Source organism: Mizuhopecten yessoensis, unplaced genomic scaffold, assembly GCF_002113885.1.
Source record: "Mizuhopecten yessoensis strain PY_sf001 unplaced genomic scaffold, ASM211388v2 scaffold716359, whole genome shotgun sequence".
Taxonomy (NCBI): Eukaryota; Metazoa; Mollusca; class Bivalvia; order Pectinida; family Pectinidae; genus Mizuhopecten; species Mizuhopecten yessoensis.
The window spans coordinates 269791-294416 of record NW_018480077.1 but is presented as its reverse complement, the minus strand read 5'-3'; the positions used below and the strand labels follow the sequence as shown (position 1 = coordinate 294416).

The 24626-nt window shown below is 35.7% G+C and overlaps 1 protein-coding gene across 1 annotated transcript in view; it reads right to left on the bottom strand.

Moving 5' to 3' along the window:
- The window catches only part of LOC110443729, a 12088-nt gene extending 10036 nt beyond the window's left edge, over positions 1 to 2052 (bottom strand). The window contains exon 1 of the mRNA XM_021488107.1: positions 1845 to 2052. Coding sequence (XP_021343782.1) covers positions 1845 to 1957 — 113 coding nt within the window. The 5' untranslated portion in view covers positions 1958 to 2052. The remainder of the gene's footprint in view (positions 1 to 1844) is intronic.
- Between the last annotated feature and the right edge of the window lie 22574 nt (positions 2053 to 24626).

Below are 24626 nucleotides of genomic sequence, written 5' to 3'. Positions count from 1 at the left end.
CCCCCCCCAAAGGGGGGGGGGGGGGGGGGCAGACCCATCCGTTCATTCCAAACTTGGACAAAATCGTGTCATTCTTACAGCAGAAGAAAGATTTTGAAGAATTTGCTATGTTTCCCCTATTGGGCCCGACCCCTCTGCCCCCAGGGGGTCAGACCCACCGTTTATACAAAATGAAGTCCCCTTCACCAAAGGATGCTTTATACTAAATATGGACAAAATCTTGTCATATTCCTACAGAAGAGGAAGAATTTAAAAGAATTCGCTACATTACCCCTATTTGCTCCACATTTCAGGCCCCAGGGGGATCAGACCCACCATTTATACAAAATTGATTTCCCTTCCCCATAGGATGCTACTGTTTAAATTTGGTCAAAATACCTTCATCCCAACAGAAGAAAGGGGATATTAAAGTTATACCTATATATATCCTTTATTGGGCCCGCCTCTCTGATGAAATCCGTAAATCCCTATGGTACATTTAGAAGAAGGATTTTAAATGTTTACCTCTATTTCCCCTTATTGGCCCGCCTCTCTGCCCCCATGGGGCCACACCTACCGTGTATACAAAGTTGAGTCCCCTTTGCCTAAGGATGCTCCAGACCAATAGTCAAAATCTACTTGGCCGTTAAGGACTAGTAGCGTTTAAAAGGAAAAGTTGACCAACGGACGGACGACGGACGGATGCTGAGGTATGGCATAAGCTCACCATGGTCCTTCGGACCAGGTGAGCTAAAAAGTAATGCATGGAATAAGTATTGGATATGGATTTTGTGTTACAATATTTTTATGATTGATTAGCAAAGAGCTGATTTACAACGAGAGATAAAACGATCTCGTTACATATGAACTTGTCAGTAGCTAGACTATATATAGTAGTTTTAAAATTAAAGAAACTCGTAATGATGATTGTATTTTATAAATTATTTCATAACATTATCTACTTTAAGCAATATGTACGTGCGTGTAAGTCATGCTTTTATGTTAAGGTTTGGATATACTTGCGTCATGCACGGGTGCGACGTAGATCTATATATGTGTACGGACAAGGCTGTGAGCCATACTTAGGTATGTCTATTATACATCTGGAGAAATCTTAAAACTACTTAGTTGAAGAAAAGGTAAATTATCTTCTATTTGTAATATATGTAGGGACCTGTGTAATTTTGTACTCTTGTAAGAGTTATTTCCCTTCTGGCGTTTGAGTTGGGAATTTATGGTTAGTGTACAGTGTATTTAGGGTTGTTTTATTATCTGTTATAGAATTTACTAAAAAAGACTAATGGAATAAATGAAACTATTTTAGCCTGTAGACTTAGTCATGTCATACTCGTACAATGAATAGCAACTATAGATATTGAATTATTTAGAGTGACTGGCTGACTGCTTCGTAACTGAAAATAACGTCCAAGTATCTTATTCCTGGCTTGAACGAAATGTCGCAAATGATTCCTGAAATTGGCGTCTTCACTTCCATTCACCTATAAGTCTGTAACTTCTAACTAAGTAGGCCTATTTTAAACTACCAATAATGATTTGTTGAAGATGTACACATTGATGAAGGCAGGTGGATAGGGCAGGGGAAGAAGTCATGTCTGATGTGGAAAAGGGAAAGGGAAGAGGGAGTGGGAGGGGGAGGGGAATCTGCAACATGTATTTCCTACTATAAAATATATAACTGACCTCTTCATATCCCCAACCCCTACTATCTATACACCGAAGGGAGCGAGTCAAGTGTAAAAAAAAGTTAACTCAAACAGACATTTTTTTCCCGGCAACACAGAATGGTCTGATGTCTATTGACCCTGGAGTGTCGGCTCTAACCTAGAAGCCTATCATTTACTTACTTGAGTTGTCTTTCGTTGACTGTTTGCCATTTTTTTAAAAATTTAGTTTGTTTGCAAAGTTCTGCCTGGCATGCATCTCTCACTGCCTTGTAACGTAGCAAGCAGTGTTCCATGGTCACTGATCGCTATTTGTTTACCCTCGACATGTCGCCATCTTGTCTGCAACTATATATGACGTCAGTATTCTATGACGTCATATTGTACAAAGGGAGACAACAAGCAGGCCAAAGTTTCCCTTCCGTAATTCACCTCATTCTGGCGTATATAAATGAAAAGGCTGCATTCGTTCATAATTCTATACAACAAATTAGGCATACTATCTCAATTTAAAGTTAGTTAGTTTAGTTAGTTAGTTAGTTAGTTTTGATAGTATTGGTAGCAGACTAATGTATGCAAAGTCACATACTATTTTAGATTTTTTTCGAAACTTATTATCAATAGAAATAAGAAGTAATATATTGTCTAAACTTATTTTTTTCTAAACATTTACTACGATTTCTGTGATACATTTACCAGACTGAACACACGTATAACCAAAATGTTTTCAAACCACGAAATTTTACTTAAGCGACACTTCATGGCATTATAAAGTTACAAAACTAAAATTGTTAATTACATACTCGGAACAATTTCACGGACTTTCCACACCACTCCCCCATTACAGTTAAAGTCGGTTGTATTACAATAAGCTCATTGAGAAGAACTTTGAAAATCAACTCCATGTATTTAACTGAAATGGAAGCAATGGCCGAAAATTATCAAACAGTTGTCGGACTTTGTCACAGGAACACGAACTGTCGACGTGAAATACGCACATAATTCAACGAAACGACATCAAAATCATCCTGAAAAGAAAAGAAAAAAACCTTTGTTCCCTGAGATTTCTAAAAGTTTTTAATTCACGGGTTCAAGTTATTTTTATATAACATTTTTGTACTTTGTATATATCAATAAGATTTACTACTAACTGACAACAATGTAATATTACTCCAGGGCTAAGATGTTTGAGTATTTTACACTGTAGAAAATTTCATGTACGTATGAGGAGAAAATACCACAAACAGACATATTTTGTTATTCATGTTTTTTCTTCTAAATTGTGACCGCAGGTGGATCCATGAATTTTAAAAGGATGTTCAGGTGGGGCGGGGATGGGTGGTTCAGCACTCTTTTGAAGTGATTTCTGTGTTATTGGCGGGACAAATGCTTACGTCGTGAAGCCCCCCTCGACTGGTATAGAGGCTTGCTCCTCTAGAGGAATAAACTTAAAATATGTAAGTGCTCTACTGAGATCTGGGGCATTTTAAAGGTGTGAAAGTTACATGTAGCAGTAGATCATTTTGAGTTATTTCACTCGGTATTGACACTAGCTTTTAAAAAATGTCCAGTAGAAATATAATAAAAATAAAACTAATTCCAGTATTATTCAAAAGCAAAGCCAAGCGAAGCAAGGCGGTATTATCCGATAGGTGTCGGGAAATGTCAGATTGTCAGAGTGGTGTTGTGTGATATTACACTGGTGCCTTGTGATGTCATATTGTAGCTGTGTGACTTCAAAGTGGTGTCATGTGATGTCAAAATGTGGCGCGATGTGATGTCATAGTGGTGTCCTATATATGTTGTCATAGTCTTGTGGTGTGATGTCATAATAGTGCCTTGTGATGTCAATGTTGTCCTGTCATGTCCTAGTGTTGTGTTGTGATGCCAGGGTTATATCGTGTGATGTCAGAGTGGTGTCCTATGATGTCATAGTGTTGTGATGTCAGAATAGTGCCTTGTGATGCAAATATTGTCCTGTCATGTCCTAGTGGTGTATTGTGATGCCAGGGTGATATCGCGTGATGTCAATGTTGTGTGTTCTGACATCAGAGTGGTTCTTTGTGATGTCAGAGAAGCAGAGGGTGATTTCAGATTGGCGTCGTGTGATGTCATAGATCTTGGAAGAGATGTTTCTAATATAATCTGACATGTCTGTATTGCTTACATAAAGTGGTACTGTCAGTGGGCAGGATAGGATCATCTTTCTGTGGAGTTGCTCTGATATTCATAAAGAAAACTCAAATGCTTCATATATTTAATTTTGGCGTTAAAATTACAAATGGCTTATAACGCTCCCAATCATTGGATCTAATGCTTATTTTATGTTTAAATGTGCTAACGTTCATTTATTGATATAACTTTCTCATAAAGATTCACGATTTGAAAGAAACTACATCCTGATTAAGCATTCAGGGTAATCACCAGTTCTACGTTAACAATATTTACTTACGTTATTACAACCATATCCTATATTGTACAAAGAATTATTGTCTATTGTTATTAGTTGATAATCCTTTTCAAGTCAAAACCCTTTTGACAAGTCGTCCAAAGTAAAAAAATCCACATGCTCTATTTTCAATTTTCGCATCGAGTTATGGTTTAGTTGACACTTCGGTATTCTCGTGTGTCTGTTGTCAGTCAATAACACTAGGTGTAGATATGTGAGGCATGCAGTTGTCAAACAATTTCAAAACAATTGTATATATGGTCCTTATACAAAGGGAAAATATAACGAGAGAATAGTCAAGTGGCTCTGTGGATAGCGCTCTTCCCTTTCAACAAGACGCACAGGGTTCGATTACCCGATCGGACGCGGAAAGGTACTGAGTTAACTGCCCGACCTCTTTGGTTCTCACGAGCTACCCCTGTTTTCTCCCACAGTAACACACATGTGTACTAACATCCGGTCCAACAAGAGTGATTAATGCTGTCTTATTTATTTTTTCTCAAAATTATTGCAAAATAAATGTTGTTATATAGATGAACTATTTTGGTTATATTACATCCCATGCCAGGTTCTTTTATAACCCCACCCCAACCCATCTTACAACCCCATCCAACACACGTACACACACACACACTCACACACACGCAATCACGCGCAGAACGCTAACATACACAATTGATAATCTTGACATGAAATTACCTCTGCCGTCCACTCGTGTTTGTGAGATATCCTCAGTATACAATCCATATTAGTTGTTGATACATCTGACCCAGCTTGTGGTGGTACCGATGCTGATGGCTGGTGGTAGCATGGCATTTTGTTCTCATCGGATGAATTCGGCAGCAAAACAAACAATTTGAATTTATCATACGCTAACCTTGCTGAAAATGGGTAATATTTCAGAATCGTTTCGAAGAACGCGTGTTATTGTACGATGAGATTATTGCTTTGGAAGTAAGCAGCAATTTATCATTTTTTAAGAATTTCGCTAATTCTCCCGATTTTTCTTAAGACGATTGTTTGCAAATCGATCATACGCATATATAATTTTATCAAATATATAAAGAAAAAAAGAAAAAAAAACACCTTCAGGCTATCTCTAGAATACAAAACATGTTTTATCTGTGATTGAATCTAAAGTTAAATTCATATCTCGATAGAAATATTACATATTTTGTCACCTTATATTTGACTAATAATTAATACTGAAGTCAGTGGTATAAATGGCAAAAATCCCCCAAGACAACCGCGGGGTGCCATTACATTAGTAGCCATGGTTTCGTAACTTACGTTGCGCATTTAAAACTCGCAAAAACACGCCACTGTTACTTAATAAACAAACAACAAACAAACAAACAAACAAAACAGCAACGTCATTTATATAGCCTAGACAGTGAATAAGTTGGTTACAAAAGTAATATACTGTAAAAGCTGGGTAGTTAAACAACGGATAAACGATGACTTGACATTGGGATTAGAGATTGCTATCTGAAACCACTGTTGTATACCATATATCATCCTCGATATCCAGGGGTTACGCTCACTTTCGCTCTCTACACCCCTGGAATATGTCATAGCAACATCGAAGGCACTCGACTAGCTATATGATTGGTGTCAGGAAAAATACCTCTTTTGATGTGCATCAAAGGACCAAACTGATCTTCTCGTCTCACCCACAAGGTGCTGCACACTGAACCTTCAATTTTGCTATGACATATTCCAGTGGTGCAGAGAGCGAAAGTGAGCGTAACCCCTGGATATCGAGGATGACCATATATATATATAAGGTACTGTGCTGAACATACAACTTTTCATCATGCACAATTTTAATTTTCGTTTTGTTGAAGTTTCCAAAAATGTGCATAGGAAATGATAACGGGCTAATAACTTAGTTAATACAGGAATGCAAGCACAAAATGATTCTCGAACTTACATAATGTGCAGTGAGACTGCATCTGATAGAAAGAGACAGAAATTAAAGCTGCCGATGCGTTTTATCTTGTTCAATGTCCAACTTACCTGTAAATGCCGAGTCGTCAAAGCCTGGTTAGCTTGTCTGTTCATATTACTTACCTTGACAGGAATTGTTTACATTAGGAATGTTTATATCAGTCACCATTACATGAACACTCTAAAATTACTTTGAAAGTAAATGAAAATCGTCTTACTAGAATGTTTCTGATACAAAATATATAGAGATTCATTTACACGTTGCACAGTAAACCTTTCATTGACATGGCCTCTGGGGATTAGAGAGGTACAACCCAAGGAGTTAAGATCCATTTAATAAACCATGATATTTACTTCTGACAAACATATAACATATAAAAGTACGAATAAGTTTATCAAGAAACATGATTTGCAAACTTTTAGTATATTGAGCAACTGAAAATTGAATAAATACTGAATTAAAATTGTATAATTGTGTGGAGCTTACCGGACATCAAGTAGGCCATAATACGTGTTGCGATATATTTATATTAAACAAAATATCGGTTATCATAAAACTTTATGAACATTTAATATATTTCAGCTAATTATGTATAACTTCTGATCATATAGAAATAACATGACATGATTATCATAAAACCGTCCCATTGTTTTCTACACAAGTTAGGAATGCAAAATGACAATGCCAGAAGTTACCACATATATATGTTTATCGTGTACATGTAAACAGCAAAATTAGTCCTCACCGTCTTCCGTGAGATTCCAGAACCGGATCACCAAGTCACCAGACGTGGATGCCTGAGGATTAATTCCCCCTCCCCAGATTGAGTCAATGTAAACAAGGTAGTTTTGTTGGATACTTCCCACTCGGGAGAGGTGAGGATTCCAGAACCTGACTCCGGTCTCAGAGTACGAGTACACTACCCCTCCATACGGCTCATCTGGCTGAGCATTTTGGACTGCCCCCATTGCTGGGAAGTTGAACCCATTGTTTAAGCCATCTTCAACCTTGACCTTGGACAGTGTTAAAAAAATATCAATTTGGTTAAACTATCTGCTTTTTCTCAAAAAGTTTCTGTTTCATTGTAAACTATTATTCGAATAATGATTTCATTAATGTTAACAAATGTATTACTACACAGTTTTTATGATAATTTTCCCAAAATGTTGATAACTTTTTCTCACCTTAACGTCTATTAGTCCCAGCGCAAGGTCTAAGTTGGGCGTGTGTATCTGATGTCCAGAAGCGTCAAGTCCGCTGTTGATTGGCGTTGTCGAATTGTAAACCAGGTAACCTCCAAACGTCCTCCAGACCCTGACTTTGACCAAACCAGATTTCCAAGTTTCCTCCATACTCCAACCATCACCCGCACTAAAGACTTGACCTACGATGCCAATATAAGAAAACCATTAATTATAATTGTTCTTCCTTTTTTTATATCTAAAATCATTCGGTGATAAGGCAGAGAACAGTCTGTCTTGTTATGGCTACTTACAAAAACAGTTGTTGTCAAAAAGTACACACTCGGTGAACTAAATTTCCAATCTCACTTAATATTGTAGTGAATATATTATCATGATACATGTTAATTCTTCTCAACTATTCAAAATGCTCTTAACTTTTTACAAATACACTTAGAGGTATTATTTTAAGAAGGGTTCATGAATACCCCAATCATCGCCAGAACTGGACACATTACCTAAGTAATATGGTATTAAGCACACCGATGCACCAATATAAGCTGTTGTCTTTGATAGGTAATTAAGGTGAATACAATTTGGTTAGACATGTATATGTTACTGCAGATATACTAAATAACCCGTGGAGTTAATTTTAAATAACCACTTAAAGCTGTTATCGCATGTATGACATTTTATTTAATGGCCGTTCTTATTTTGTTATATCTTGCAATATTAAGAGGATTATTCATCACAAAAAGTTGTTCTTGTTCTCTAACATGTAAGAAAGATAATTCCGAAAACTACCTTTTGAATGCGGTACCCAGAGTCGGACGTGCGAATTGTTGGCTCCGTAAATTACACCTCCAAAATCTGCATTTTTCCCGTGCCTTCTTGTCGAAGATCCTATAAACACACACACACAAATATATTTCAGACACTATGTCATACATTTCATAAATAAATTATATATAAATAAAAATCATTCCAGATTTACACCCACTACTCATTGGATTAACCAGTACACTAGTGGATAAAACGATAAAAGTGATTGTATTCGTCACATAACGTGTATGACGTCACGTAACAATGCTTTGCGACGCCATCTTTCGTTGTGACGTCATGGTCCATGACAGTTGATTCCCCGAGGATTCCAAGGGAAACATGGCCAGATGAAATACGACCGTTTTTGGAGAAGAAGGTCCCCAAACTCGTGATGAATGGCTATTATGTTAATCTAACTCTCATTATTTATTTTTCAAATTGTACAAAGACATCATGCTAACCTCGTGTCTTTGTATAATTTGAAAATTAACAAATTAGGGAATAGTACGTTGTTTTGAGTGGCTATACTGGCGATTAGAACATGAAATTTGGTTTGAACTCGAAAACGATAGGTCGAGAGTTTAAACCCAATTTCATGTTGTAATCGCCAGTATAGACACGAAAAACAGCATACTATCCCCATTCTACCACACCTTAACAAATATGCTTCACAAATATGTTTAGAAACATTGTGTTTACTTGCTAAAAGTACGTAGTAAAATACTCGGTGACCTGTGCTGGTGACGAGTCATTCTGCAACGGACTGACCAATCGGAAAGAGGCTTTCAAAAGTCAGTCATTTGGCCCCGCCTACACCGGCGAGCGCTCGATCTGTACGTTGAAGAGGCGGACAATTTGAATTGTTCGTGAACGTCCTGTTACCAAAGTTTATACGACATATTTGGATCATCATTGACTCAATTATTACATTGCCATGTCAGTATGCATGTCAATCTGTGCGTATCGACAAAATCGGTCATTATTTGTTTAGATCTGTCAAGAGTTTTGTGCAAAATTCATACGACATATAGATGTGAAATGTTTCATTTGATTTCTGATCTTAATAGATGCCTACATACCGATGGAACGAACGTTTTAGTATTAGTAAGAACAAGGAATGTTTACCCTTTATTTTTTAATTTATTCAACAAATACATTTCATTGGTCCTTTCGGTTTTGTTGCCTGCTAGCCTTATCAGCGGGATTTCGCGAAGAGGCGAGCATGACGCCATATTATTTTGGTTAGAAACGGGGCGTGGCTTAAGTACGATGGGTGGAGCTTAACACGATTGATGATGAATCTATCGCAGATTAGAACATGCATGGTCCGTATCCAATCAAAACACGCGTTGCAAACGAATCGTGTTAGAATGAATGTTAGATAGACATGATAACAAACTATCACTCGAAGAAAAAAGCAGGGACCAATCATGTCACAGCGTGAATTTGTATATTTAAACGGTATTATAAGGTCTGATAATTCTTAACATTTATTATGGTTTAAACGCCAATTGGTTAAAAATATATTTTCAAAGATGCGCTTTGTTAAAACAAGCAACATGGAAGAGGTTTATGAAATAACAACTGGGTTTGAAATAAATGTGCAGAATATGCATTTACCTATTTTAAAATAATATACTACACATGATAAATGTGCGCCATTTTGAATCAGCAACCTTATAATATTTCTACTTACCAATACCGTCTGAGTACCAGTCTGAATTGAGGCTCTTAACTTGTACAGATACGTATTCCGGATCGTCTACCAATCCGTGTTCCACTTCTCTGTAGGAGGAATCAGCTGTCAACATATATACAAATACTATTTGGATGACTTCATAACTATACAAATCAGTGGATCCTAATGTTTCTAGCTATTTAGTCTATTCATACTACACAAGTTGGGCTTTTCATTTCAAAAGCAAAAGGCATATTCCGTCTTTGCGTATTGCAGAATTATCTTCTCTTGTGAGTAGGTATTGATTGTTACGTCATTTGTTTGTGATAGTAATGTCATAATTTTTTGAGAAAACGACGTAATTTTCTCACACAAACCAATGACGTAACAAACAATACCTGCTCACAAGAGAAGATAACTCTGCAATACACAAAGACGGAATAACCCAGCCGTCAACTATCAATATTTTTACCAGTATGACTTGATTTGGTATGTTTGTGCTTTACGTCCTATTAACTGCTATGGAAATTTGAGGACGAGCCAGATAGTGGAGAAAACTCAGAGTACCCGGAGAAAAATTAGCTCTAGTTTGAAAAATTGCAAATTGTTTAAAATATTTTATATATTATCGAGCATAGTTATTTTACAAGATAGGTCCGGTTTTCATTAGAATACTGTATACCGGGAAATTTAAATTTGATAAGGGCGAAAATGGATTTTACCGTCGAACTGCGAAAATTTGATTGGAGGAAAAATTCCCGGTATGAAATATCATGCCTGCGTTCATTTTCTTGGAATATTAAGTACAAATATTTATTTTACATGTAACATTTCCGCGTTAGAATCTCGGAATAAAAAATGTCTAATTTAATATTATAAATAAAATAATAGAAGGAAAAACGCAAACGGTCACTATTATTTTCTTTTTTGATTTTTTTTAATGCAAATACCCTGTTGGTCACAAAATAAGACTAATTAGAAAAATAAACTAAACGTTCAGACATAATGCCCCATTAGCATTGATACATAATGAGTGACCAGTAAATATTCATAACAATATACATAACATTTATTAGTTTATTGAGTTGTATTTTACACGATCGTATGCATGTTTTCTGTCTAAATGTACAAATATTTACAGACAATCCAGTATGTTCATACATACCACTGCCTGTTCCCATAGGAACCCAAGAGGATTCAAAGTCTGGCGCTGGAAATGTACAATTCGTCCACACTTTCACACGGACTTCAGCCGTCGCTTCGTTCTGTGATTTTGGACCTATCCAAACATTATCTCCTTCAACATAAAAGACATTTTTAATCACACGGACCTGAATTGTTACGCGTTTTATGCAAGTAGGACAAATCAAAACACTTGTGAAGAAAGTATGTTGAATTAGATGGCCAATGGAAATGTTAGCTCCTGAAGAAGATAGAATGTTGTGTAGTTGATCCTTTTATAAAGTTGGAATATTCAAATGCACAATCTTGTTTTATGATGCAGTAAATGTTGACTTTTTACTACAATATTTCTTACCTCCGCTCTGGTCAAAAATCATGGCTAGAGGTCAGTTTGAGAATTGCTCGGATAAGGTGTAACTCATGAAATAGAGTCTCTGTAAAATATTCAGAGGCTCAAGACTCATGCAGAGTTGGGGATTATGCAACGTGTATATAAAGGGTAAAATAAGGTATTAATCGTACCCGTGTATATGACGATTCCGTTTGAATAACCATTATTAATATTTGGCACCGACAAAACGACGGACTTTGCATTGTACTTGTAGACCACACCTCCGTACGCCTTGGGAATATCATCGTCAGCCAGGGCCGACCCTAGTCCCGGGAATACGTATTCGGTGTCTGGCCTCCCTGGGGATGGTCTGACCTGTACCTCCACTCTGATGGGTACCTCCCCGAGGCCGTGATCAATCGTGAGTGTGGACCCGGACTGAGCTCTCATGGTGGTGAAATTACTGATAAAGGCGGGTGATTGGAGGCAGGATCCACAATTATCGCAAGCTAAAATGATTAATTTGGAAAAAACTCTGTATCTACAGGTACCCAAGGGATCATGTAAATAAAGTTGCGTTACACCATGATATTTAACAGAATAAGTAGCAGCAAACTTTTTACGCAAAATATGTTAAAACAAAATAAACTGGTGGCTATTCTGTATTCCCGCAACAAACGCATTGAGTCATGCATTGATAATTCATACCATATTTAGTCATGATCCTATCAGGACTTCCAGCGAAATACCGGTGAAAGTAGTTCCCGACATATAGTGGTAATAGACTTGGAAAATCATAGAAGGCCACCTGGCGTTTATTTTAGATTAGAGCCAACACAACTATGGACCGAAGTTAATTTTCACACTGGGTTTTACATATGTATCATGATTCATTCAGTAGTTTTTGAGAAATAAATAACAAGTACGAAAAATTATTTATGAACATACCGCTCGATTAAATGACTCGTGTCGAACTACAGGCGAAAAGCGATTTGACTGTCCACTTGATGACTAAATATTTTTTGCATAATTCTCTAAAATTTAATGATCAAAAAAATGAAAAGATATATCAAAAAATATAACCAGATAATTTTTAAATTGTATGTGCGAAAGTGGGTGGGTGCGCAGTGGTTAATGTTTCAGTTACCAACTTTGGAAAGGCGAGGAAGCACTCAAATACGGTTATTAGTATTGTATATCACGGTAACTGTTTTTTCCCTTTTGACTGATAGAAACTTGTTTCAAACATATTAGCATTAACTTTAAAATTTCATCTACCTGTTATCTGTGAAAATCTATAGAAAAGGGGAGGCAAAGCATACGGAGGATTATACGTACATTTCATTTGCCGATATGAGGTCCAAATATCGATCGGGGAATAAGTCTTGAGCTATTTTTGGGTCGGATCTTCGGCCGTTGTGACATCGTATGCATTAAATTGATAAGAGGAATTATGTGTTGATATTCGAAAGAAAAAACATGCTTATGCCCCTTCACTTGTATTACGATGCTTTGGGTGTGAATTCACATTGAAATCACAGAGGGAGGCGAAATACATTTAAAAAAAAATAATCAGAAGTACACAGAACACCTGATATTACACAATCAATAGCGTCCTAAAAGCGATCATTCAAATTATTTATAAATTTCACAACAATTAATTGCATATTACACCACTGTTTGTGGCGAGGATCGAAAAAAAAGTCTTTTTTTCGGCTTAACTTACTGCATTATAACTCCTTTGCAGTGAAAAATTCTGTAAGTTTTGAAATAGATTTTGTATGAATTTATTCCATGAAATTATTCAGCTAAATTAGAAACTTACCTTCAATGATTTGGTACAAGGACCAGAATAAGTACAAGAGGGATAGACTCCGCCACGTACCCATATTGACGCATGTGGAAAATCAGTAACAAGCCTGTTAATCTATAAAAATCTAAAACACGACAATCTAGGTTGATATGTCGGGTTTCATGCCTACGCTGGTATTTGACCTGTAGTGAGTGGTCGATGTTTGAAACCCGGATGTTATCTCTATACATTTGAGTTATATGGTTACTTGATAACTTAACTCCTACTTTCACCTGCTATTGACATCCAGACATTTAAAAACAACCACGTCATTATTACATGAGCCTCATGTTAACGGGCGCTGTTTACACTTGTATCTATATTGGAGTGTTACCCATTTATTGCTTTTGAGTTTTCTTTAATCTTTACGACATTAGAAATAAAGATGTGTAGTTCATTGATTGATTGTAGTTCATTGATTGATTTGATAAAAGAATATTTAATAAGGCATGGGACTGTTTTACAAGATATACACATACTTTAGACAGATATTGTATAGTAAATAAAGCAAAAGAGAAAATAGTGTCTGTGTTTAAACACATATTTCACAGTAACAAAATAGAAAATAGTGAGAGAAAATATAAGAATGATTTGTTAGTATTTAACACGTTTTCATCTGACGGACAAACTAAAAACGCAGGGTTTCTGCAGGTTGGTAAAGACTATGGGCAAATGTTATGGTCGCTATGTATTTGTGTGAGATAAAAGTCGATTTTTGTATCATGCTCATTAGTCACTCTTCAGTGAAGAAATTGGCAAGGTTATCGACTGAAAGTATGCAGATTATTTAGATGAAGAGAGACATGAACGTGTAGCATCTTACATAAAGTCTGATATACCTTACTTTCGAAAAAAATGACCCTGAACAAATTTTTCCGAATCTAAGTCGATCGGGTTTTTTTAAAATCCAAAGCAGTTTTAATTGTTAATAGCAACCGTACAAACGTTGTTATGATACTATGCTGAACAATTATTAAACTTTATTGGAAACTGTGTCGATGAAAATAAGGAAATGATAATAATGGAAGATTTTAATGTGAACTAACAGACCTGATGGAAAAGCTCAGTCTTCATCGAATTATCTCAGAATCCACTCGCATTTCAGGTGACTCTGAGACACATTGATCTCATCCATGTTTCTAGAACCCGAGTTTATTAGTAATGTTAATATTGTAAAAATGGACTAAGTGATCACCATCTCATTTAATGGGTTCGCAAACGTTCCTTTTGGGCCACAGTTCAAACACAAGAAACAGGTGTATAGATTATATAAGAAACTTGTATTCTAAGCAGTTTGTTGATGCTTTAGCAGGTATTCCACAATAGCCGTTATAGCCGTAATCCGTGATAGAAATATTTGAAGATGTTGATTCTGCATGACACCATCTGTCCATTGAGGTACTTGACGATTATACTCAGTAAAAGGAGTATCGCGTGAAAATGGCGAGTCAACCTGATGGATGAATGCTGATATCCTTGACAATATACGTCATCGAGACCATTTAAAATGCTGTGATGATTTGGACCAGTATAGAGGTCAGAGAAATAAAGTTTGAAATATGATTTGTATGTTATTGACAGTTATCTGGATAATCCTAGAAGCTTGCGGAAGCGTATCCATGAGGTGACTCCCTAACCATGTTCTACATCTTCTTCTACATTGCATGTTGATTGTTGATGAATAGAATGTTTATGATCGGAGGAAGATGGCAAATCGTTTTAACACATTTTTACTGAATTCGGTGAGAAGCTGGCAACGCAGCTTGATGAATTACTGTCTCCTTTTGATCATCTGAAACATTTTTTATTTACAAAGTAGAACCAAGATAATAAGTTTTCTATACAATATGTTCCAGTTGATTTAGTAAGTACCTTCCTAAAAATCAACATGAAAAAAATGTAGATTGTATAAGTGCTAAAGTGTTGAAACTTGTACATGATAAGGTACCACCTTCGCTTAATTACATTTTGAAACTTAGTATTAGTAAAGGTTCTTCCCTGATAAGTGGAGGAAAGCAAGCGCCATTCCCTTATTTAGAAGTGGTAGTTCTACAGAAATAGTAAATATAGACCTATATCTACCTTGCCAATTTTATCGAAAGTACTAGGATATACCACTTTATATAAATACCAAAATATCGTTTATTGTTTCATCCCAGTGCGATTACATACAAAAACATTCATATGGAACAGCTGCTTGTTAAATATTGTCAATTCCTTGACCAAAGAATATTAATAATGGTCTTTTTATAGGAGTACTTGGGTACTTTTTAAAAAGGCCTTCAACTTAGTAAACGACTTTTGTCTCATTCGACAAAAGTTTGGATATACGCGGGTGATACTAGTTCTATGCCATGGTTTAAGTCATTCCTTCAGAAAGAACACAAAAGTCTGTCTTTTTTGAAATTCGTCGGAAACAAAGAAAATAACCCATTGTGTTCCACAGGGTTTAATTCATATTATAAACTTTTATAAATAGTCATTTACCGTGGATCCAAATACTTAACTGCATGCTGACTGATCTTGCAAATGTGTAAATTGTGTTTTGGTCAGTTTCGAAAAGTATGTAATGAAAATAAAATAATTGTAAATGTTCAAAAACGTATGGTTGATACATAAATTACCTTTCAATATCTGATGTTCAAACTTGACATTTAGCTGTAATTATGAGTTAAAGTGGGAAATTTAAAGCTTAAGGTGTAGATCTCGATAATTGTTTATCCTGGAAATGTATCATTGAAATTTCTTTTTCGTGATCAGTCAACATCTAGGTTTACGAAGGAGTATTCGCTATTTCCTACCTGTACAGAGTAGAATAAACTTTTATGACTCGTGTGTGTTTCCTCGTTTTATTAACTGTTGTACTGTATGGTCTGACTGCTCCGCAATGGGTGAATTGTCTGAAGCTCAGAAGCAGTCAGCAAGTGTCATACTTCAGGAACGCCTTCTATTGAGAATTGTTTTTCGAGTTATCTATTACAAATGCATTCTTGGCGTGGTACAAGCATATTTATGTGACAATGTAACACTGGTTAAAGATGACCACAACAGAGTTACAAGATGTTCCAGTACAAACAATGTGTTTTGTTGCGAAACAGAGAACTTCATTTCATTTTAACATGTTTAATATATAGAGATCTATGATGGAATAGTCTACCCAATGACTTAAAGGGCATTCCACATTTTATTCTTTTAGGAAATGATTTATCGATAATTTCTTGAATTCTTAGATTATATTTTTTTATTTAGAAGATTTGTTTTTTTAATTCGCTATATTAGAGTATCGTACTGTTTTCTATTTGTGTGTTGCATGTATATTTATTAGGCTTATGCCAATTAAAGGTCGAGCCAAAATTTTGCGCATGTTTGGGCATTCTGTGATAACTTGATTTTAATTAATCTGTGATATTCTACTAGGATTTTCATTCATATAGATATCTGTGTTTGTAGTGTAACTATTTTCATTTTAGTAACTAAGAGGATTATATTGTAGATGAGTATTTACAACAATATTTATATATAAAGTAATATCTGAAATTGTATTTTTACAAAACGTTCTAATGTTTTACTATTTATGTTACAATACCCCTTTGCTAAACTTGAAAGTCCTCGTTAAATAAATAAATGAAGATATACTATTATGTGTTGTATGGTTTTATTATCACAACCCGATTTCTCGGTTTAAGGCCTTGGCATTACTCGGATTTGACATGATTTACATGGCAAATTACGTCGATGAAGCAGAATACGCTTACCCTTCCAGAACACCTGGTCTTTTTCTCCCTGTATTTTGTCAATTAACTCTATGTTAATCTTTCATTTGTTCATATTTTGCCCTAGTTTTATTGTTTTGGAGTTCATATTAAGTTTTTGTGAAAACTTTGGTATTCTTATGTTAATTATTGTACACCTTGTATACAGTAAGTTATTAAGTCTATCTTAATGATAAAAATGGTCGTACCCAGGTGTTTTGAATAAACAGAAGTTACATGTCTGCTTAGTTGCGAAACTTGCGTGTTTTGATATAGTGATAAAATCAACTATGGCAGTGTAAACATATAGATATTATATAAACCCATACTATTAAATACATTTGAAGGGTTTACCAAGCCATGACTTTCTATCGGTGAGGATTGAAACTACTAATAAAATACAAATTTCATCATAACCCAATTTCCAAACTGAACACACTGTAAACAGTGCATTGTCGCGAAAAACACCGTGTAATTATCACAACGTTTCCATATAAAGTATATAATATACAACAAATTCAAAAGGTTTCGTTAACACAATTTTATTTTAAATGTTTGACATATATCTTTTAGACGTTCTCAATTGCATATGTTGACAGATACAATAAGCACTCTTGTACAACTCTATGCACATCTGAACTGTGGCTTTGAGCATCGGTGACCTACATACTTTCCCACATCAGGTTCCACATTTGATGCAGATGACACTTTCCATCCAGAAGCTTTGGTTTCGCATTGGTGATTTCTTGAAGTTTAGAATGCCTTCGATTTTGGTCCCCTTCTTCCGATGCTGTGTTTTTCTCGCGACTTTGATTCTTTGATTCTATCCTTATTCATCAAGCTGAGGTAATATAGTTTCAAATTTACAATACCAATTATGTTATGTATTATTAGGATATTTGAATAATATATTTATTTCAAAACAAAATACTACTTTTTCCATTTTTATTTCATTTCGAAATAAAGGAAATTTTAATGAATCTTTTATCCTGAAAACTCTTGTTAGAACAGAGTTACCAATGAATTAAAAGTCGTTCTAGCTAGAAACACTCTTTTGAAAAAAAGAATTGACAGTGAAAGTGTTTATATTGACAGACTGGGAAACAACTGATCATTTCCAATCAGAAAAGTACAAGCACTTGTCTGTGAATTATGATACACTCTTGTTGGCCATGATCACGATTCTGAAATAAATGCAGGATATTATTGCAATAAATTTGGGGTTAAATAACCAGAACAACGAGGAGAAAATGTAACCGTTGATGATTCAAGCTTTTCAAAATGCTGCAAATGAATTATTGTTTATAAACCATGAACGTGGGTTATTATAAGACCCAAGTAATTTTACAATGATTACATTGATGCTAAAAGTGCTAGTACCACCAATGAACTTCAAAACACTATCCTTCACCGAAACATTCCTTTGTGAATAACTGGCCATATGTTGTGGCCATATGTTGTGGTGTTACGACGGATGAATAACGAATTGGTAGATGTTTCTTATCAGGCAATGCTGGCGTTTATGTGGTCTTTTAAGAAGTAGTGCAAGACAAAATGGCTTTAGTGAACGTCCTTCAGTCCCATTATTAGCTCAAATCCAAGGCTTACTTCAAGGTGGGATCAAACCTCTTCTCTCTTTAATGCTAGTGCTGTGTGAATAGTGTTTAATGGCAAGCGACGTTGATACTTTTAAACAACGTTTTACGAATTCAGAATTATAATCATGGGAACTCCTATTTTTTTTTAAATCAAACCAACGATAAAACAATATTATATGAAGCGTTTTCTTGCATGCTAGCAAGTTTGCAATATTTGGTCTACAATGACATAATTAGTGTTTAAAGGTACGCAATGTGGTTAGATGTTTCAGAATTTGACATGTGTTTGATTCAACTAAATTTTATATTCTTAAAATAAATGCATATGAAAGTATTTTTTCTATTTGATCAGCATCCAAACTTACCCGTAGCGATTTTGTTTTTCTTTTTACTCTTTTGCATCTTCCTGACCCCAACATAACCAGTAATGCCACATCCACAAGCAGTGATTAAAGAGGCTGCAATTATCAACCCGAGCGCAAGCTTGGACACTGAAAATATTATTTAAAGCATTTTGCGATTCCCATAGCAATAAACACATGTCCAACTTAATAATTTCTTATTTACTCTTCAGTTTCAATATTTATTATAAGTACCAATTCAACAACTATCCGCCAGGAGGTTTACCCCATTCATACTATGTTTGATAACCTTCCTCCGTGATAAAAATGACAACGTTCATCCCACCGCCTGCTACTCCTATCAATTTGTAACATTACCTCCACTGTCCGCTTCTTTTTGTGTGTACGATTTCTTTGTATATTGCATGTTAGTTGTAGTTGGCTCCGAACCTTTTGTTAAGAATAAAAAAACAAATTAATAATATTTAACATTTCTGTATAAAATTGCTTTTAGGAACATTTGATTTTCAATTTAATCATTTGATTTGGGTTTCTGCTTCAGATCATTTAATATTTGCGAAAAATTAACACAGATTTTGCTTTATATGTGCGATAACCAGATTGGAGATGCCAACATTGAAGAGACTCTATGCTCTAGTCTCAAACAGGAATTATTCATTCGTTTTAAGCTGACAGTCTGTTCATAAAATCGAGGTAAAAGAAAGGGACATATATTTGTAGTATGCAGCAGTGTAATAATTTATTAACAGCAGTAAATAACGTTTTTTTTATATATATACATAGAGTCGAGTATTATAATATGTTCTATGTTACGCATGTTTCCATGATCTCAAATTAATATTGAGAATAACCCTTACATTCAACAGAAGAGCTCCAGAACCTGATTACCAAGTCACCAGATGTGGATGCCTGAGGATTAATTCCCCCTCCCCAGTTTGGGCCGATGTAAACAAGGTAGTTTTGTTGGATACTTCCCACTCGGGAGAGATGAGGATGCCAGAACCTGACTCTGTTCTCAGAGTACGAGTACACTACCCCTCCATACGGCTCATCTGGCTGAGCATTTTGGACTGCCCCCGATGCTGGGAAGTAAAATCCATTGTTTAAGCCATCTACGACCTTGACCTTGGGCAAAAAAGTAAACAGGTATTTTTATTTAATCTTCCAAGTGTTAAAAAACTACCAATTCGTTTAAACGATTTGCATTTTTTCAATATGTTTCTTTTCACGTTAAAAGATTATTCGAATATTGATTTCATTTATTTTAACATATGATTTGCTGCATAATATGTTTCTTTTTCTTTTTCTTACCTTCACGTCTATTAGTCCCAGCGCAAGGTCTAAGTTGGGCGTGTGTATCTGGTGTCCAGAAAGGTTAAGACCGTTGTTGATAAGCGTTGTCGAATTGTACACCAGGTTACCTCCAAACGTCCTCCAGACCCTGACCTTTACCAAACCGGATGCCCAGCTTTCCTCCATACCCCAACCATCACCCGCAGCAAAGATTGTGCCTGCAATGACAATATAAGAAAAAAAGTTTTTTCGTATGTATTACTACTGATGTGCTTAATAATACGAGGAGTTAATTTTCAATCGGCACTTTCAGTTATAATAGCATATATAACATTAAAACAGTGTCTATAGTTCCGCTGTCCCTGGATTGTTGTGTAAGTACCGTGAATCGGTCAGTCAAATTGGAAATATGGAAGCACGGTAGTCTAGTGGTAGAACGCCGGGCTCAAGGGTTGTGGGTTCGATTCACGGCACGGCACTGAGCAAGATACTTTACTCCGCGTGTTCCAGTCTACTCAGCTGTAAATGAGAACGTGGTTGGGCAGTGCTATAATTGAAGAATGCTAGCTGTGGGCGCCGAAATGGCAGCACCGACAGTATGCTCCCCATGGAATTGAGGAAGATATTGGCTGGTAGCAAAGGCCCTATAACCACGGATAATAATTGGTGAACCGATTTGAGACGACCTACGAACTAGGCCGTGATAAAGCGGTACATAAGAACATCTAATTATTATTTTTATTATTGATAACGACATACAAATATTTCATTAAATGACCGTTCTCATTTTGTTATATCATAAAATAACAAGTGGACAATTTATCATTAAAAACTTTCAGACTATATAACAATCGTGAAAGATAATTCCGAAAACAACCTTTTATATGCGATTCCCAGACTCGGACGTGCGAATTGTTGGCTCCGTAAATAACACCTCCCCAATTTGCAGATGGTCCATGCCTTTCTGTTGACGATCCTATTAGTAGAAAAAGAGGTGAACTATCTCAGACATTATATAATATAAATCAATACACATCATTCAAGCCTTGAAGCACCAACCAGAAAATTATAATATAGCACACCTCAAGTATATTAGCAATCATATTGCTCCATTAACAACTGTAGGTTTCTTCACTCACTTCTCATCGGATAAACCTGCTACGAGTTGGTAAACATGTTTGGTTACCTACTAGTGGAAAAAAGTCTTGACGGGATTTCATTGGTCGATCTTTGACTTATGACGAATGTAACAATGCTTTTCGACGTCATCTTCCATTGTTACGTCATGGTTTATGGCAATTGTTTCCCGATAGTGATTTCCAGAAAAATACGAAGGTTGTGGGAAAAGAAGTTCCAAACTCGTAATGTATGACTATCATGGATAACTAAATCTCACGAAGTAAACCTGGTAATTTTGTAAAATTTGAAAAGTTTTCTCGTTTTTTTTTGTTCATTTTGAAAATTAATTAATGAAAGTCAGATAAACATTATGACCAACCATTACTCGTTGGGAAGCACTTTGTATATGCTTGTAGACAAATCAGGGACCAATCTATCATAGCGTCACTTTTAATGATTAAAAGCTCATTGGGTAAACCTGCTAGGAGTTGGTAAACTTTTATGGTTACCTACAACCATGGAAGTTATTTCATTGGTTGATCTTAGAATTATGACGTCACGTTATAATCCATTGTAACATCATGGTCAATGACAATTGTTTCCACGATAGGAAACAGACATAATGCATTTTCCAAGAGAAAATGTGGTTTTCCAGATACAATACGAACGCTATGAGAGAAAATGTCCCCAAAATCGTGATGGATGGTTATCATGTTTATCTGACTCTAATTAACCTCGTGTCTTTGTACAATTTGAAAAATCATTTCGTGTTTATGTTCAGTTTGAAAATTAACTTATGAAAGTAAGATAAACATGATAACCCACCATCACTCGTTGGGGAACCTCTGTATACATACTCGTCAAAAAGTCAGGGACCAATCATGTCAAAGCGTCAAGTTTTATGTTTGGATGCTAATATAAGGTCTGATCATTCTTACATTTAATATGAAATAGGTGAGACCTAAACAGCTGGCACACATACATGAACTTATTGATTCCTACATATGTACTGTAAGTTAGTTCGGTCTTCGTTGGAATCAGCATAATTATGACTCATACGGCATAAAACGTCTTATTTCACGGCTTCCCATGTATCGTAGTGTCCGGTCTCAAAGGCGAACCTGTCCCAAATTTATTATCAATTAATCTGTATATCATAGCAATACGAAAGTCAATGCTAAGCGTTTATGTAACCACTTTACTTGCTTAAGACCTTAAGCAACAGTAGTGACTGGAGTCACCCCGGTCTTCAATAACCTCATATGGAATTCATCCCGCACTGGATCTGCCCTGGTTCGTTATTTTCAAAGCAAATCAGAAATACTTGCAAGTTTGGTTTCAACAAATTTCATTGTATTTACAAAAGGATTAGACAACAGGCAATGCCTATATTAGTTTTCTCCTGCAGTGTCATTTTTTTCACTGATATGTTGTATGTAAATACACAAGATAACGATTACATTACGCAATGAATATTGAATAGATTCCGCCTTTTATCCAATTTTAAAAGATAAAGAACATTCAAAGAAACGAAACGTACAGAGGAACTGTCTTGAAGAACAGTCGAATAGCCAATAACGAATAAACCTAAGGATTGCCCTGCATGTTGACGGCGTCAACGGCAGGCTATTAAGAACGCAGTTGGCAACAAACATATTATATAGTGCGCTGAAGCGGGAACGGAGCCATATTTGAAAAAGGTGTCAATCCGCCGAGCCTTTTTTCATTGAGTATACGCTAATATATACGCAGTCAGAGTTAACAAAGCTGAAAAAGGAGAGATGTAAATATGCGCCTTTTTAAAAAAAACCAACATATTCTGAAAAATGAGATAACGGAAAAACATGTCAATATTCTGAGATGAAAATTAAAAAAATAATCTCCTTGTGTTTGAGAATTCAGAAAAAAATATCTCACTGTATTTGATAATTGTGTTAAAATGAAATACGTACACTACATGAAAGATATCGATTGTGTGTCCCGGCCTACAACGTAGTTACAAAGCAAAAATGTGCACAGAACTGTAGGGATAAGAAAAATCAAACCATTCTAAATAATGTGGTATAGAGGAAGAAAATTCAAGTTGGCATCAGTGAATGTATTGTAAACACATCGATGACGTCACAGTCGCGTCACAACATGGTTGCAAGTGAACGTCAATTCGGCATTGTGCGATATGTTATCCTCTTAAAAACGGCAAAATACGTATGGCTGTCGCTGGTATATATATACGTACTAAGCAGTATCAACTGATGTCATATTGACTCTAAGGACAAATTACCAAGAGCAAATATTACATGGAAACAATTTCAAGTTCGAGAAAAATAAAGATATCAAAAAACTATGTAGAACATCGAAATATTTCATCAGTAATGTCGACTTGTAAAAGGCTTTAGGGTTGTTACTGGAAATAAACATCTAACGAAATAAACGACAAACAGTATCAGCAATGCACTTTGCCGTCTTTTGCAGTCCTGTACGACCGGAAGGACGAAAGATTTTGAAGCCTTCATCTAGAATAGAACCAATCCACATTTCCCGTACTTTTCGTACATATGTTGAAATAACGGATTTCACTGCTCGCTATGATGGTATGGACGTCAATTGGTTAGAACTATATCTTTAAAGATGTGCATTGTTACCACAAGCACCATAGAAGAGATTAATAGCATAGCAACTGGATTTTAAATAAATGTACAGAACATGCATTTAAATATGTTAAAATATTACATTAAAACAGATGATACTTGTGCTTCATTATAAATCACCAACTTTTTCATCTACTTACCTATACCGTCTGAGTACCAGTCTGTAGTGAGGCTTTTAACTTGTACGGACACGTATTCCGGGTCGTCTACCAATCCATGTTCCACTTCTCTGTAGGAGGAATCAGCTGTCAACATGTATACAAATACTATTTGGATGACTTCATATACACTTCAGTGGATCCTAATGTTTCTAGCTATTTAGTCTATTCATACTACACAAGTTGGTCTTTTCATTTCCAAAGCAAAAGGCAAATAACCCAGCCGTCAACTATCAATAGTTTTAATAGTATGGAGTGATTTTGGTATGTTTGTGCTTTACGTCCTGTTAACAGCTGTTGTAATTTAAGGACGTGCCAGGTTTTTGGTAGTGGAGAAAAACCGGAGTACCCGGAGCAAAATACCGATTGTTAAAATAGCTCTGGTGTGAATATATCAAAGTGTTTAGAATATTTCATATATTATTGAGCATAGTTATTGTACAACACAGTTCCAGTTTTCATTAGAATACTGTGTACCGGGAAATTTTTATTTAATATGGGCGAAAATATATTTTACCATCGAAGTGAGAAAATTTAACTATGTGAAAATTTCCCGCAATATCATGCCCACGTTCATTTTCCTGGACCA